This window comes from Theobroma cacao, chromosome 5 (genome assembly GCF_000208745.1).
Source record: "Theobroma cacao cultivar B97-61/B2 chromosome 5, Criollo_cocoa_genome_V2, whole genome shotgun sequence".
Lineage (NCBI taxonomy): Eukaryota > Viridiplantae > Streptophyta > Magnoliopsida > Malvales > Malvaceae > Theobroma > Theobroma cacao.
Genome location: NC_030854.1, coordinates 1,688,791 through 1,702,034, shown reverse-complemented (window position 1 = coordinate 1,702,034; position 13,244 = coordinate 1,688,791). Strand labels below are relative to the sequence as shown.

Sequence of the window (13,244 nt, the reverse complement as noted above, 5' to 3'; positions counted from 1 at the left end):
TTAACATAACATTCCATTCTTGTTAACCGAAGAAGTAGAATTTTCCTTTTTTTTTTTATTGATTCATATTTATGTAATCATGAAGAGAACAAGACATCTACATCATCTGAACAAGAACAAGGGAATGGGGACAATATGATCCCACTAGACATGATGGCTTTTCCTCCTCATAGTAGTGAGAAAGGAATAACATAGAATCTAAGCTGTCACAGATGTCTCCACTGCAACCTGGCCAGGGTAACTGACTTCAGATTTCATGTCGGTTTCCCAGAGCTCTGGTAATGCCTGCTTGATATTGTGAATGCTTTCTAATGCATAATCTGCACCTTTAGGTCTCTGGGAAGTGCCAACCTACATTAATTTTTAATGGCAGAAGGGCAACAAGTTAGCTATTCATTTTCATTCTAAGCAACTATTTTGGTTGATCTAAGGCACCAAAAATTTTCAAGGACTTACCAGCACAGTGTGAAGACCCACACGTTTTCCAGCCTGGATGTTGCGGACACTATCATCAAAGAACAACTGAAACAGCAGAACCCAACGGTGAATATCTTCAGTAGATTGTAAAAGCCTTAAAGTACAATATTGATGAGCTGTAGAAATTCTTACTGTTCTCTGAGGGTTGATTCTGGCAATCTTGACAGCACGCTCTATGGCAGATTCTTGTGGCTTGCAGACAATGGGTGTCTTGGGTAATGTTGCACCTGGCTTGGGCTGAGCAAAATGCCCAACTATGTCAAAAATTTCAGGGCTGCTAGGAACATCACTTGTAGCAGCAGCTGATCCCAAAAACTCAATGTCATCTTCATCATCAGAAACTGTATTCTTATGGGTAGGATTGAGAGTCTCAAAGCATATAATCCCTTCAAAACAGTCTTCTAATCCTAGTTTATTAAGAGCTTTAGCTGCATGAACCTTGTCTGCATTTGTGAAGATCTGTTTCAACAAGAGACATTTAAGTTTTATGAGAACAATTCAATTCCATAAAAGTATGGTCAATACTGGCCTATCTATTGGGTAGTCAACTACTTACAATTTTTCGAAGAGGCAAGGTCAGCAATAGACTCCTCAATTGAGGATCCGGTTTCAAGTTCTCATAAGGTAGTCTTCCATGAACATAACTGTTCAAAGGAAAATTAAAAGGTCAATCAAAAGAGGGAGAAAGAAAAGGAAAAGAAAAAGAAAAGAAGGATTCCAATACCTATGGTACTCATCATAGTCAAAGTCACAACCAACTGCCTGCAAAGGCGAAAGAGAGAGAGAGAAACCACATTAAATTTATATAATTTACCAGCATGACTCTTGCTCAATTTTTATCTAATGAAAAGGATGTTGGAAAAGGAAAAAAACAAAGAAGGGGGTGGGGTAAAATAAAAGTAATACCCTGAGGCCAGCCATTGTTGTCCCATAATTCTTATACAACAGGTTGGACAATTCAACAATTTTGTCCTTTTCAATGCCCAGCTTTTCAACCATGTAATCTGAAGGAGATGGCATTCATTTAAATATAGATTACCATGTAATCTTGACAGTAAAAATGGGAGCATCCAAGTATCACACTGCAAATCCTTACCTTTAATATTCTTTCCACATTCTCTTGCAAGACCAGAGCTAAGGGGATAAAGGGTATCATCAAGATCTGCAAATTTCAAGCAAATGGTTACTAGATCCTTCCCAGCCCTTAGTCCATATATTGGACACTTATTTTCAAGTAGAGCAGCTTACCAAACAGAAGGCAATCGTATTTTGGCCTCTGAGCTAGCCTGTATCGGTCCTCGAATTCCATTTTCTCTACTTGATGGTAGGAAAATCAGCAAGGAACTTGATCAGAGGACCTTAAATATTCAATGAAGAGAAGTTAACACTGAGTTCCAAGATATCTTAAAGCCACTCAAACTAATGTTATATATTGATTTTAAATCTCCAACACACAATATTGACTCAGATTACCACCATCAAATAAGAAGAAATCCTAACAAGTGGACAACATTTAGCCAATCCCAGGTAGTTGGATGAGACTTCAATTAATGAGTTCATGAGTCGATAAACCACAACCAGAACTTCAAATCAAAACAAAGAACAGGTATTCTAATGTTCTTTTAGACTTTATAATAGTAAAAATTTATGAAGCTCGAAGGTTCCACGTTAATGATAAGAAAGGGCATAAAGCTATGATTAAAGGCTGAAAGTTATTAAAACAAAGCTAATGTGAGTTATTAACAACACTTTTAAGTATTAAAAACAACTCAAATGATGCACTTTAAAGAGTTGAAACTGAAAAGTGAATGATAATTTAACTGAAAAGCCACTCATTTGATGTATGGGACTAAAAGGTGGTGATAATTAAACAAAGAAAAAGACCCAAAAAACCAACTTCCCATCAAAGAAAGTTTACATTTTTTTTTCCTAGCATAACAAACATGCATTATATCACAGTGCTCTTTTCATTTCCTCATGAAAGGAAACCAATGACAGGAAAGCAATACATTTCATATGGTTTTTAAGAGAACCCCAAAAGGAAAAGCCTTTCATGAACAAAACCCAGGAAGCGAAAAGCTTTCCTAAAGCATGACCAAGAATGGTTGAAGATGTAAAATGCAAGACGATTCAAGCAACGCTGCAATGAAAAAAAAAAAATACCTTAACGGTTTCAAAAACCAGGTAAGCTAACAAAAGGAAAAGACTTTGAAAGGCCAAGGAACAGAGGAAACAGAGAGAGATTGTAACAATGTTCTCAAGGAAGAACAGAAAGCCGAGGGGGGGAAGACGAAGAGAGGCAAGGTGGGTTTTTATAGGCCAAGTGGTTGGGTCCTTCTTCATATTAAAATCATTAAGTTATTCAAGTTAATCACGTTTAATGTAACTTGCGTTGAAACAACAGCATCTTTGTGTAATATTCAAAGGCTAAGAGAAAGTAAGAGGAAGTAACCAAAGCTAAAGTAACGTTTTATTTAAGACAAAAGTAAAAACCGAGTTAGCTGTTCGAGTCGGACTCTCTGAATCTTTACCTTTCCCGTTTTGTCCCCGTTTTCCACGGTCCAAATTCATCCATTTGTTTATTAAAGTAAAATCCAGAATTGCCTAGAATTTTGTAGCACAGTCGCTGTAAATATATATGAATTGGGTAAATTTTTGCATACCTTCACCTCACTATTTTGTGATTTTTCTCTTAATTAACATCCCGTAAATATTTTTTTTCTTAAGTAACATCACTAAGTAATTTCTGTTCTGATCGAATCATATGTTAATTTTACCCAATAAAATTATTAAAAAACTCTCAATTCAAAGTTATTCACATATATAAATATTTTTATAATTTGATTTAACAAAATTAATGATTTAACCGCTTGGGAATATATCTATAAGATATAATTAAGAAAAATACCCGCTAAATATTATGTAAAAAAAGTATAATTATCTTTTTTATTGAAGTATGTTAGTATAATTATTGAAGTTTCTTTGCTGAGTTGTAAACTTGTCTTTGCATTTTATAATGAGTTGGGCACAAAAGATAGGATCAGACCAGATGGTATGCCTAAACTACAGGTAATTTCTCTATTTCTATATATAAAAAAGGGAAGATGCCAGGCCTTGGTTCCACCTGGATCCAATTCAGAGAATTATGGTCATTTAATCATAGGAGCTTCCATCATATATAATTCAGTCATGTACTGAAAATTTTTGGATTCAATGATATACCCAAATCTTAAACATTTCATGATATTTCTTAGAAATGGTTTCAAGTAGTTTATTTTTTAGGGTTCTAAGCCTCCCTCCATGGCAAAAAATATCTGTCCTTTCTTGGTATAATTATGGAGAGGTACGTGGGGTATGGTTTCTTTTTATTATCTTATTCAACAAGTGGTGCTCGTGACAAGTTATATCAAAAAAGAATTAGATCATGTGTTTCATTTGGATGTAAAAAAAGAAAAAAATTAAGGTTTTAAGTATGAACACGATGAAATTTTAGATTTTCATTAAGTATATTTTTTTATTGTGAAAGTTTTTTAAAAATTTTCATCACGAATCTCTCTCTTACATTATTGAATATAAAGATCTTGTCTCGTTATAATTAAAGGCGTGAAATTTTATACAGAAAACGCGTGTTTGATTCATAATTAATATTAAAAAAACGTAGATGAGAGCGTAAAAAACATGTGATGCAGGTGAATTTTATTCACATAGCAATCATTGAATCTCATCTAATTATAGTCATGGGATCCCTTTTTCTTTTTCTTTTTTTCTAAAATGCCCAAACCTCTATAATTGAAAGATAAAGACAACCATAAAAAGAAAATGAAAATAATCAACATCCATTAATATCATTCTTATTATGATCAATATCTGATAATTTCTTGAACCATACGTATCAACATTAGCGTTGAAAAGAAGAGTAGGTTTTGATGGTTTCTCTGCAGGCAATGCATGGCCTTGGGTCAGCTACCAAGCTTTTGGTTTTCATGGCAAAAAAGGTTCCATCAGCTGGAGTATATATGATGCATGATAACACTAACAATGTTTCCTAGTTGGGTTTGCGGCAAAAACAATAGAAAATAAGAAAAAAGAATAAAGAAAAATTGGAGGTAATGCCGCCAGTGATACAAGTGAAAAGGACTAACCCTAATGAAGACCAAGACAGAAACGTTAGCAAATATTTAATAAGCACAGAGAGACAGAGACAGAGACAGAGAGAGAGAGAGAGAGAGAGGGAGATGAAGGAAATAATTGTAGGCAAGGGGGTGGAGGAAAAGTACAAGGGAAGTAGATGAAAAGAGCCTCGAAATGGGAAATGGGGAGACTATAGTTTAGTCCTTCTTTCTCATTCACAGGCACATATATTATAAGGAAAGATGGTTACGTATTTGAAGAAAAAACATTGCTGTGATGGTGGAGGGCTGGGTCTTTTGACAGGACCATTTCTAACTCTTTCCCCTCAATAATTTCAACCAACTTATAAGGGGGGAGGGGGGGTGGCCATGACTATGACTTAAATCTATCTGTTTGTTTTTTTTATTATTATCATTCAATGCTGATGAAAAATTCAGAAACCAGCATCAAACAAAATGAATGATGGGTATTATTGGAGGCTCTTAGCTTCCAGTAGGTGAGGTTTGGTTGACTGGGAAAGGTACAGCAAAAGGAGAGACGATCATATAAAATCTCGGTATAAAAATCATTTATCAAGCAAATGATGAGAATCTGAGATGCTGATGCCATTTTGCCCATTATTTTACTTTCACCTAGGCTTCAATAAGTCAAGAAGTTTATGATTTTTTTATTCCTTTTTCAATTATGTGTGTTACCTTCTGCTTATTGGACTGCTTGAGGTTACTGCCCATTATTTGAACTCTTTCAGAAAGTTTGACAACATTTTGCTGATTGATTGATTTGCTATATATGATGGTACGAAACAAAAGGCAATAATTCTCATTGAACCAAATATCTTTCCAGGATTAAATTTGGCACAACTAATCAGGATGATATGATTTTACAGCCAATCATACAACTTAACATTCAGATCTTGCATTCCTGACATGACAAGAATTTGTTTTACATCAGTTTGTCAAGTATTATTATGTCAGGAAATTTGTACCAGGACAGGTTGTATTTTAGACCCCCAAGGTTTTTAACGATTACCAGGTGCTGCTCTGTCATTACTTCTGCAATTTGACTTTAACCTCAAGGCATTACACATTGAAATACTATTAGCAGTAAGGTGCCAATTCTGAGATGCCACACTTTCATGATGTTTTATGCCAAATTATGCTCTTTGGGTCGTAATTATTTGCAAGTTTGCATGACAGCAAATGAGTGTGAATCGTGCATGATTGGCTGCTTTGGCTGCTTCTGGATTCTGAATTTGGAGGGCTACAACTCTGTGGTGTCAAAAGTACCTTTAAAGAGAAAAATATCTTTCAAAACATTGCAGGAAAACTTTGGTGCATTGAAATTGTGGGGTGCCATTTTCACGAGGGAAAGCAAAACAATCCAATGCTGGACACTGACACGTGAATTAACCTAACTATGATTACGAGGTTTCCTTACCCAAATCCAGGAAAAAGAAAAGGCGAAAGAAAGAAAAGAGACTGAATCTTTCTCACCTTTACTGGGGTTGAGATGAGTTGTTAAAGAAAGGGTGGGAGTCTTTGTTGTTTCTGTGTGCTTTTTTGGGCTCTATTGGGGCTCTATTTAGAATTCAACTCAACCTTGTTTATATATAAAAAAATGTTAATACTTGATTAAACAAATCTATTAAACATAACACACTTCCAAAAGAGGACAGCCTCACTGATTTCGATCCACCAATCATGATCAAGAGAAGTACTTTCTTCCAAGGTTAGGTTGCAGAAACAATTAAACAAATCAGCAAATTAAACAAATTGCATTGTTGGGGTATTAGCGGCAAGATTTTGTACAGCCAGCAAACGGTATTATAGTATTTCTACGGGATCTACATCAATCCAAACCCCTCAAAATCCCTCTACACTAGAAGCTAAAAAATAAAAAAAAAGGGAAAAAGAAAAGAAACCCCAAAAATAATTGGTGATGAATTATTAGTCCTGCTGGAGAGCATCCTTATCTGAGCTTTGCTTTCCAACAAGGAGGCCATTAGCGTTTGGATTTATGGGTAAGCCTTTTATGGCAGTCTTTTACGCTCCAAAGCAAACACTAAAATTTTGTCCACTTTCACTTCCCCTGGTAGTAGCCCACATCCCCTCCCATTATTTTCACCCAAATGAAATGTATCCCCATCATCGAGGGAGCTCCATCACAGCAGAAATGAGCCTACACTCGAAAGAAGACACGCAAACTTTTCCTTGGCCTTGGGTTATACAACTGATTGAAAGCAGAATCAGCACAGCTTTCAAGGAAAAGTAAGTTTCGGCTACCACCCTCCGGGACCCTGGCCTTGGAAATACATAAACCAAACTCCAACTCTCCCTATCTAACTGAGAGGATACTGTCAATGGTCTTGCTTCGTTTTCATATCAATTTATGTGGCTAAGATGACTCTGTGATTTGTAAACTCTTGCCCTCACCTTTCTCAACTGGGAAGTAGCTCGCTTTCAGCTGGCGACAGCAATGGTTTGGGACCAGGAACTAGGATTTGGACAAAACACTGTTTGACGGAAATTAAGGCTTTCCTTATCTCGGAAAACTAGTATGGGAAGATGTCCATGTGTCATCGTACACCACAAATTACAATCCAAAATGTCACTTCAAAGGTCCATCATGCCTTTACTGCTGTACAGGCCACAAGTGGATAAAATTTATTCTCTTAAATCGACCCCTCCTAAAAGAAATCAGCATGTGGGTATCATTCGTCCACTGCTTTTTTACCAAGAGCAAAACAGTCCAAAACTCTGAATCCTTCATTGTTCTTTTCGTTAAAGGATTAAAGGAGGCTCCTTGGAAAGGTATTATTCCTTTTTGTGCATTCGCATATCACCGTGCTATCACCACTGCCCGTCGGTTGCTTATTTGGAGTTTTTCAATCATTTCATTCTCTGAATGAATCATGTACGACAAGGCCTGAATTGTAATTAGGCTGAGAGGCAAAGACAGAAAGTAGAATCTGACCATCAGCCCATAGCCACCAAACTCTCCAAATGGGACAAGTTCTAAGAATAACAAGCTGTTAAACTTTCGTAGGTTTATACTGGAAATCACTTTAGCTTTGCACATTGCTACCTGCCAGTGCGTGAATTCAAGAGAGAAACATCAAGCATTTCCAAGAAGAATATTTCATTTTGTAGATTAGAGATTTGTTTTCCTTTTTACAGCTTCAGGGTTCGGTTTGGATAAAAGGTGGGGGGCAATGTGAGCAAATTTACCTTGAGAAAAGTTCCAATTTACACAACCTTGAATATGTTCAAGAACTATGCAGGCACAACCTCAGGTTCCAATGGTGCTGACCCATCATCCTCCACAGTTTTGCTCTCTGTCGTGTCCTTGGATTCCTTGTTTTCTTCTTGGAACCCTCGCTTAAACCTATCATAATTAGTGGGCTCACTTGGCTTAAATGGGCGTTCCCCTAGTACACGAACCAAGTCCTCTTGGTGAAGCACCTCTTTCTCCAGAAGCAATTCTGCGATCTGAGCCACATGCTCTTTGTGCTCCTCTATCAGCTGCACTGTCCGTTCATATGCCTTACCCACCCACTCTCTTACTTCACTGTCAATTATTGCACCAGTCTTGCTGCTGTAAGGCTTGGTCATCTCCAACGCATCATCCCTTTGAGGGAAAGAAAGAAGACCAACCTTGTCACTAAAACCATACACTGCCACCTGGGCATAGGTCATCTTCGTTACTTTCTCCAAGTCATTCTGAGCTCCGGTTGAAATCTTCCCCAACAAAACCTAGTCCCCACAAACGATGCATCACATGATAAAATATACTTTGGTTAAAAATCTATCATGCAAAATTAGGAATATCAAAATTATGCATAAGCAAAATAATTATACATATAATATCAAATGCCACTGAAATGTATCCTAGATTGAAGTAGCCTTTCGTCGCCCTAGCAAATGAAAGAAGTCACTATCATACAGCTCGCCCTACTGAGGTACCAAAGGTGCGCTCCGCCCAGTGACTAAGAAAGAAATGGGTTTGCACTTAAATTGAAGTGATGAGGTCACAAAGACGGAAGTAGGGATCCTATTGACTAAAGGTTGGTTTTTCAGTTTCCTTTAGAATGAAAGTAGCTATGAAGCCCTACTACTTACTTTGTTTGATTCAAAAGGTAAACAGCCCCTTTGGTACAGCCAAACATGTTGGCTTTCTCTTACTACCCAAACAAGACTATTTGTCAGGCATTACACTCTAGGATTTCATCTCAACTTGAGATACAAGCATATCAAACACATGCATAAAGAAGGGCGATGCATAAACCTAGGCATTCGATGTGGTCAAACATATGCACAAGGAAGGAATAAAAAATAAAGCTGCAATAAATGAGACCCTTTCCAGATGACACCCAAAGACCTGATACCCAAGGCTTCTGTTTCAACCATGAAACTAAATGGTCAAGCACTCAGCAGGCATACATAATTTAATTAGAGACAAGAAGTGTATGATATTGCTAAATTCAGACTTCTCAATTCTAAATAAGTCTTTGTTTACTGATTCAGAAAGGTACTGAGATAGACAAAGAAACGTGTGAGAAGGTGCTCAGAAGTTTCACCTGTTCAGAAGCTCGACCACCGAGTGTCATGCAAGTCATATCAAAAAGCTGCTCTTTTGTCATCAGAAGATTTTCATTGGGAACGTACTGAGCAAATCCCAACGCTGCAGTACCACGAGGAACAATTGTTACTTTAAGCAATGGTTCTGCATGTTCCAAGAACCAACCAACAACAGCATGGCCTGATTCATGGTAGGCAACAGTTCGCCTTTCCAACTTGCTTATGACCTGCATGCCAGAACAAAAATGTTATATAAGATAAAGCTTCATTCCTCACTAGAAGCAGGAACTAGTCAGAATTATGTTCAGCAAATAAAAGAACTTTCTTAGTTGACTGAAGAACAGATAAATCATAGATCTATGAGACAGCAGCTAAGCCAGAGAATGGAGATCAATGGAGAACGAGTAATAAACTGACGCTCTTCTGTGCAAATATTATACCTACATCCTGAAATGTACAGCAGTACTACACGGGGAAACAGAAAAACCAGACTTTGACATTAAGAAATTCAAATCTCTCTTCGACACAATTACATCTCTGGAAACATAACCAAACACATAGATCAAACAGAGATTTGAATATGATGCGGTGCATAAGTAAACAAAAGAAGCAGAGAAATGAGGAACAACAAACCTTGTTCTTCTTTTCTAAACCACCTATTACTCTGTCTATAGCTGACTCAAAATGCTCCATGCTTATCTGCGCACTTTCATTCCTTGCAGCAATCAATGCTGCTTCATTGCAAACATTTGCAATGTCAGCTCCAGCAAAACCAGGGGTTAGAGCAGCAAGTCGCTGAGAGTAATATGATGGCTCATGATCAAGTTTCAGTCTCTTCAGGTATATTTGAAAGATTTGTTCACGACCCTTGATGTCAGGTTTGTCAATTGTAATTTGACGATCAAACCGACCAGGTCTCAACAGGGCTCTGTCTAAAATATCAGGCCTATTTGTGCCAGCAAGCACAACAACTCCAGAAGTTGTTCCAAATCCATCCATTTCTACAAGCAGCTGATTAAGAGTACTTTCACGCTCATCATTGCCACCAGAGAAGCCTCCACGACCCCTTGCTCTACCAATTGCGTCTATCTCATCAATAAATATGATACTAGGGGCGCACTGTCTTGCCTCTTGAAATAAGCTTCTCACTCTTGACGGCCCAACTCCAACAAACATTTCCATAAAATCTGATCCAGACATAGAGAGGAAAGGCACACCAGATTCGCCAGCAGTTGCCTTTGCAAGAAGTGTCTTCCCAGTGCCAGGAGGACCAACAAGAAGTGCACCTTTGGGAATTTTTGCTCCTAACTCCTCATATTTCTTTGGGTTCTTTAGGAAGTGTACGAACTCCATAATTTCTTGCTTTGCCTCATCACAACCAGCAACATCTTTAAAGAAGACCTGAGATAAACAATTGCAAGGAATTATCATGATGATGACCTTCAGATCTTACTTTGATATATATAAGATAAAGTATTAAGATAACAGCACCATAAACTTTCAAAAAAATTTTCTGAACATCACTTACCTTGTCCTTTGCATTCTTGTCCAATTTTGTAATATGTGCCTTTCCCATATTAAATATTCCACGACCACCTCGCCCGCCTGAACCACCAACTCCAAGTCCACTCTGCATTCGTCTCCCCATAAACCATAAGGCCCCTAAGAGCAAGGCTGTGGGTGCCAACCGCATCAACTCTTGGAACCAGTTCACTTCACTTACATAAGTTACAGGAACATGATCATGAGGATCTATTCCCAACGCTTCCTGGGCTTCCTCTAGCTTCTCCTCGAAAGATTCAACACTCCCTATGTTAAAGTAGTACTTATATTGGCTTATATTTCTTCTTGCAGGAGCTCCATTTGTTGGAACTTGTGTAACATCATCAGTGGCTTGATTTGCATTGCGTGGTGAGCTCCTCACATAAACTTTTGCAACTGATTTATTTGAAACAACAATTTTTTCCACCAAGCCAGGTTCCAGGAGCTTGTTTTTGAACTCTTGGAAACTGATCTGAAGAACACATCAAAAAGCTTAAAGAAAGGAGAAAACTGCAGAAGAAGTGGAAAACTAAAACACTTGCAAGCAAAAAATCCACAAAGAAACTAAAAATGTCGCCTAAGACATATAATTTCTTTTTCACCTTAAAGTGTTTTCATGTTTTTCTCGATAAAACCCCTCAAAACACACAATAGGTTCCCATTCTGGTTTTTTTTTTTTCACACTTTGTTTACTTGAAATTTGGTTTTCTCATTGGCATCAGAATCACATGCTTGAATAAGATATACATAAAGGGGTCATGCTAAGTCCAAAATGTTGCATTAAGACCAACCGGAACAAGAACGATGAAGATTTATAGTTTTGTTAGAGGGGAAGGAACAATTCCACAAAGCCAATAAACTAGATTCCTCAATATTCTAAGTAATCTAACTTCATGTTTAGTAACCTCATAGCAAGGCCAATAAAGGGATGATAGCTCATTTCTTAGCACGCAATGGAGAAGTTATCAATATGGTGGCTTCTTAAAAAAGGGGGAAAGCCGCTTACCTGCTTCTGCTCATGAGGACCTGAAAAAATTGACGTGTACAAAATCCCAAACAACAACAAAGGAGTGATCACATTCTGCATCAACTTTGCAATGTTCTGGGAATTTCCAGGATCACCAGCACCTGAATCCTCTGGAGAATCACATTAACAAAAATATCATAAGAACTCGAAGTAGTCAACACATTCCCACGAAACCTTCACTTTAGTCAACACTCAGCATATTCCAATTGGTGATCTTATGAACATCCGAAAAGTTACTAATTCACAGGCATTTAAAAAAAAACCACCAATTTGTTGCCAGCTTTCACCAATGTCAGCATTGCAACTAAATTCAAAAAATCAGTTTCCCTACTTCCAAAGTTCTAAATAATCGCCAACATTGGTATATTATCTTTCCCAAATCAAAATTTAAAAAATTTCCAGTAAATGACGTACCTTTGGATTGAGATTTCTGTTCATTCGCTTTAGGAATTTCCTTCTTGTTTTTGGGGTAGTAATTTTCATATCCTACAATAGTTCCATTAAAAAAGCAACAAAAAAGGTATAAATTTAAATAATAAATATAAAAACAGCGACGATTTTTAACTCACTGCTTTTCTTTGATCCTTCACTGGAGAAAAACCGCCTAATCCTAGGGTTTGCGAGAATCGAATCCAAATTCAACAATCGCGCATTCGAAACAAGGTGCTTCCCAGTTCCAGCTGGTGCAAAATAACCCCTTACAATCCCTAACCCTTGATTGACGCGTGAAATGCACGCATTTCCAACAGGCGTAGAGACATGCGATTCATTTGATAACAGATTCCTCGATATTACATTCTGCAAAACACAAACATTCAAATCATTTTCAACCCAAAAAAAATGGAGAGCATTAAAAATAAAAAAAAAATTGAGAAGGAAATTATGATTACTGTTCGGAAAGCGGAGCGAGAAGAGCGGGAGACAGTGCGACCGATTCTGGAGAAAATCATTATAATAGTATTAACAATGGTAACATGAATCGATTCAGAATAGGTAACTCTCAAGGGATGAGTTTCTGGGGTCTGTTTGGTTGATGAGAAAATAAAAATATTTAAATTTGATTTGATCTTGTGCCGGGGATCAGCTCAAAACAAACGAAAAATGATCGGATTCTTTGGTTAGCAGAGTTGGAGAATTGGGGAACCGCCTACTTTGCTGACCAAAATCACCATTTTAGCCTTATTGATTACGTTGTTGCTGGGGTATTTGAGAAGGTTGTTTTTGTCATTTAAAAGTGGAGTTCCGTTTCGGCTTGTGGCAGGAGGATTATCCACAACTCATTCGTGGGATCCACAAAAAAGAAAATTTACTATTGGATTAAATGGGCCCAAGAAAGGAATTTGGGTTCTTTATTGGGTCAAATTTTGGGCTTTTCCAGGCCTTTTCCCTTCTACCTGGACCAATTCTAAACCGGTCATTTTTATGGACTCAAACTCCCCGTTTCACAAATAAAAAAAAAGATATATAAACTTTATTTATATCTCTTATAA

General features: G+C 37.4%; 2 protein-coding genes across 2 annotated transcripts; both read right to left on the bottom strand.

Moving 5' to 3' along the window:
• On the bottom strand, nt 1-2,779 carry LOC18597738. Its single transcript, XM_007026929.2, has 9 exons — nt 2,641-2,779; nt 1,726-1,835; nt 1,574-1,639; nt 1,384-1,481; nt 1,202-1,239; nt 1,034-1,121; nt 610-936; nt 457-522; nt 1-351 (listed from the first exon to the last, which is right to left on the bottom strand). Exons 2-9 carry the CDS (start codon nt 1,784-1,786, stop codon nt 199-201), a joined length of 897 nt encoding a protein of 298 aa, XP_007026991.1. The 5' UTR covers nt 1,787-1,835; nt 2,641-2,779; the 3' UTR covers nt 1-198.
• On the bottom strand, nt 6,290-12,892 carry LOC18597737 (ATP-dependent zinc metalloprotease FTSH 10, mitochondrial). The gene is made up of 8 exons (XM_018121326.1): nt 12,645-12,892; nt 12,324-12,552; nt 12,169-12,240; nt 11,734-11,864; nt 10,714-11,199; nt 9,819-10,586; nt 9,185-9,412; nt 6,290-8,360 (listed from the first exon to the last, which is right to left on the bottom strand). The coding sequence occupies exons 1-8, from the start codon at nt 12,702-12,704 to the stop codon at nt 7,881-7,883; spliced, it is 2,454 nt and encodes an 817-aa protein (XP_017976815.1). The 5' UTR covers nt 12,705-12,892; the 3' UTR covers nt 6,290-7,880.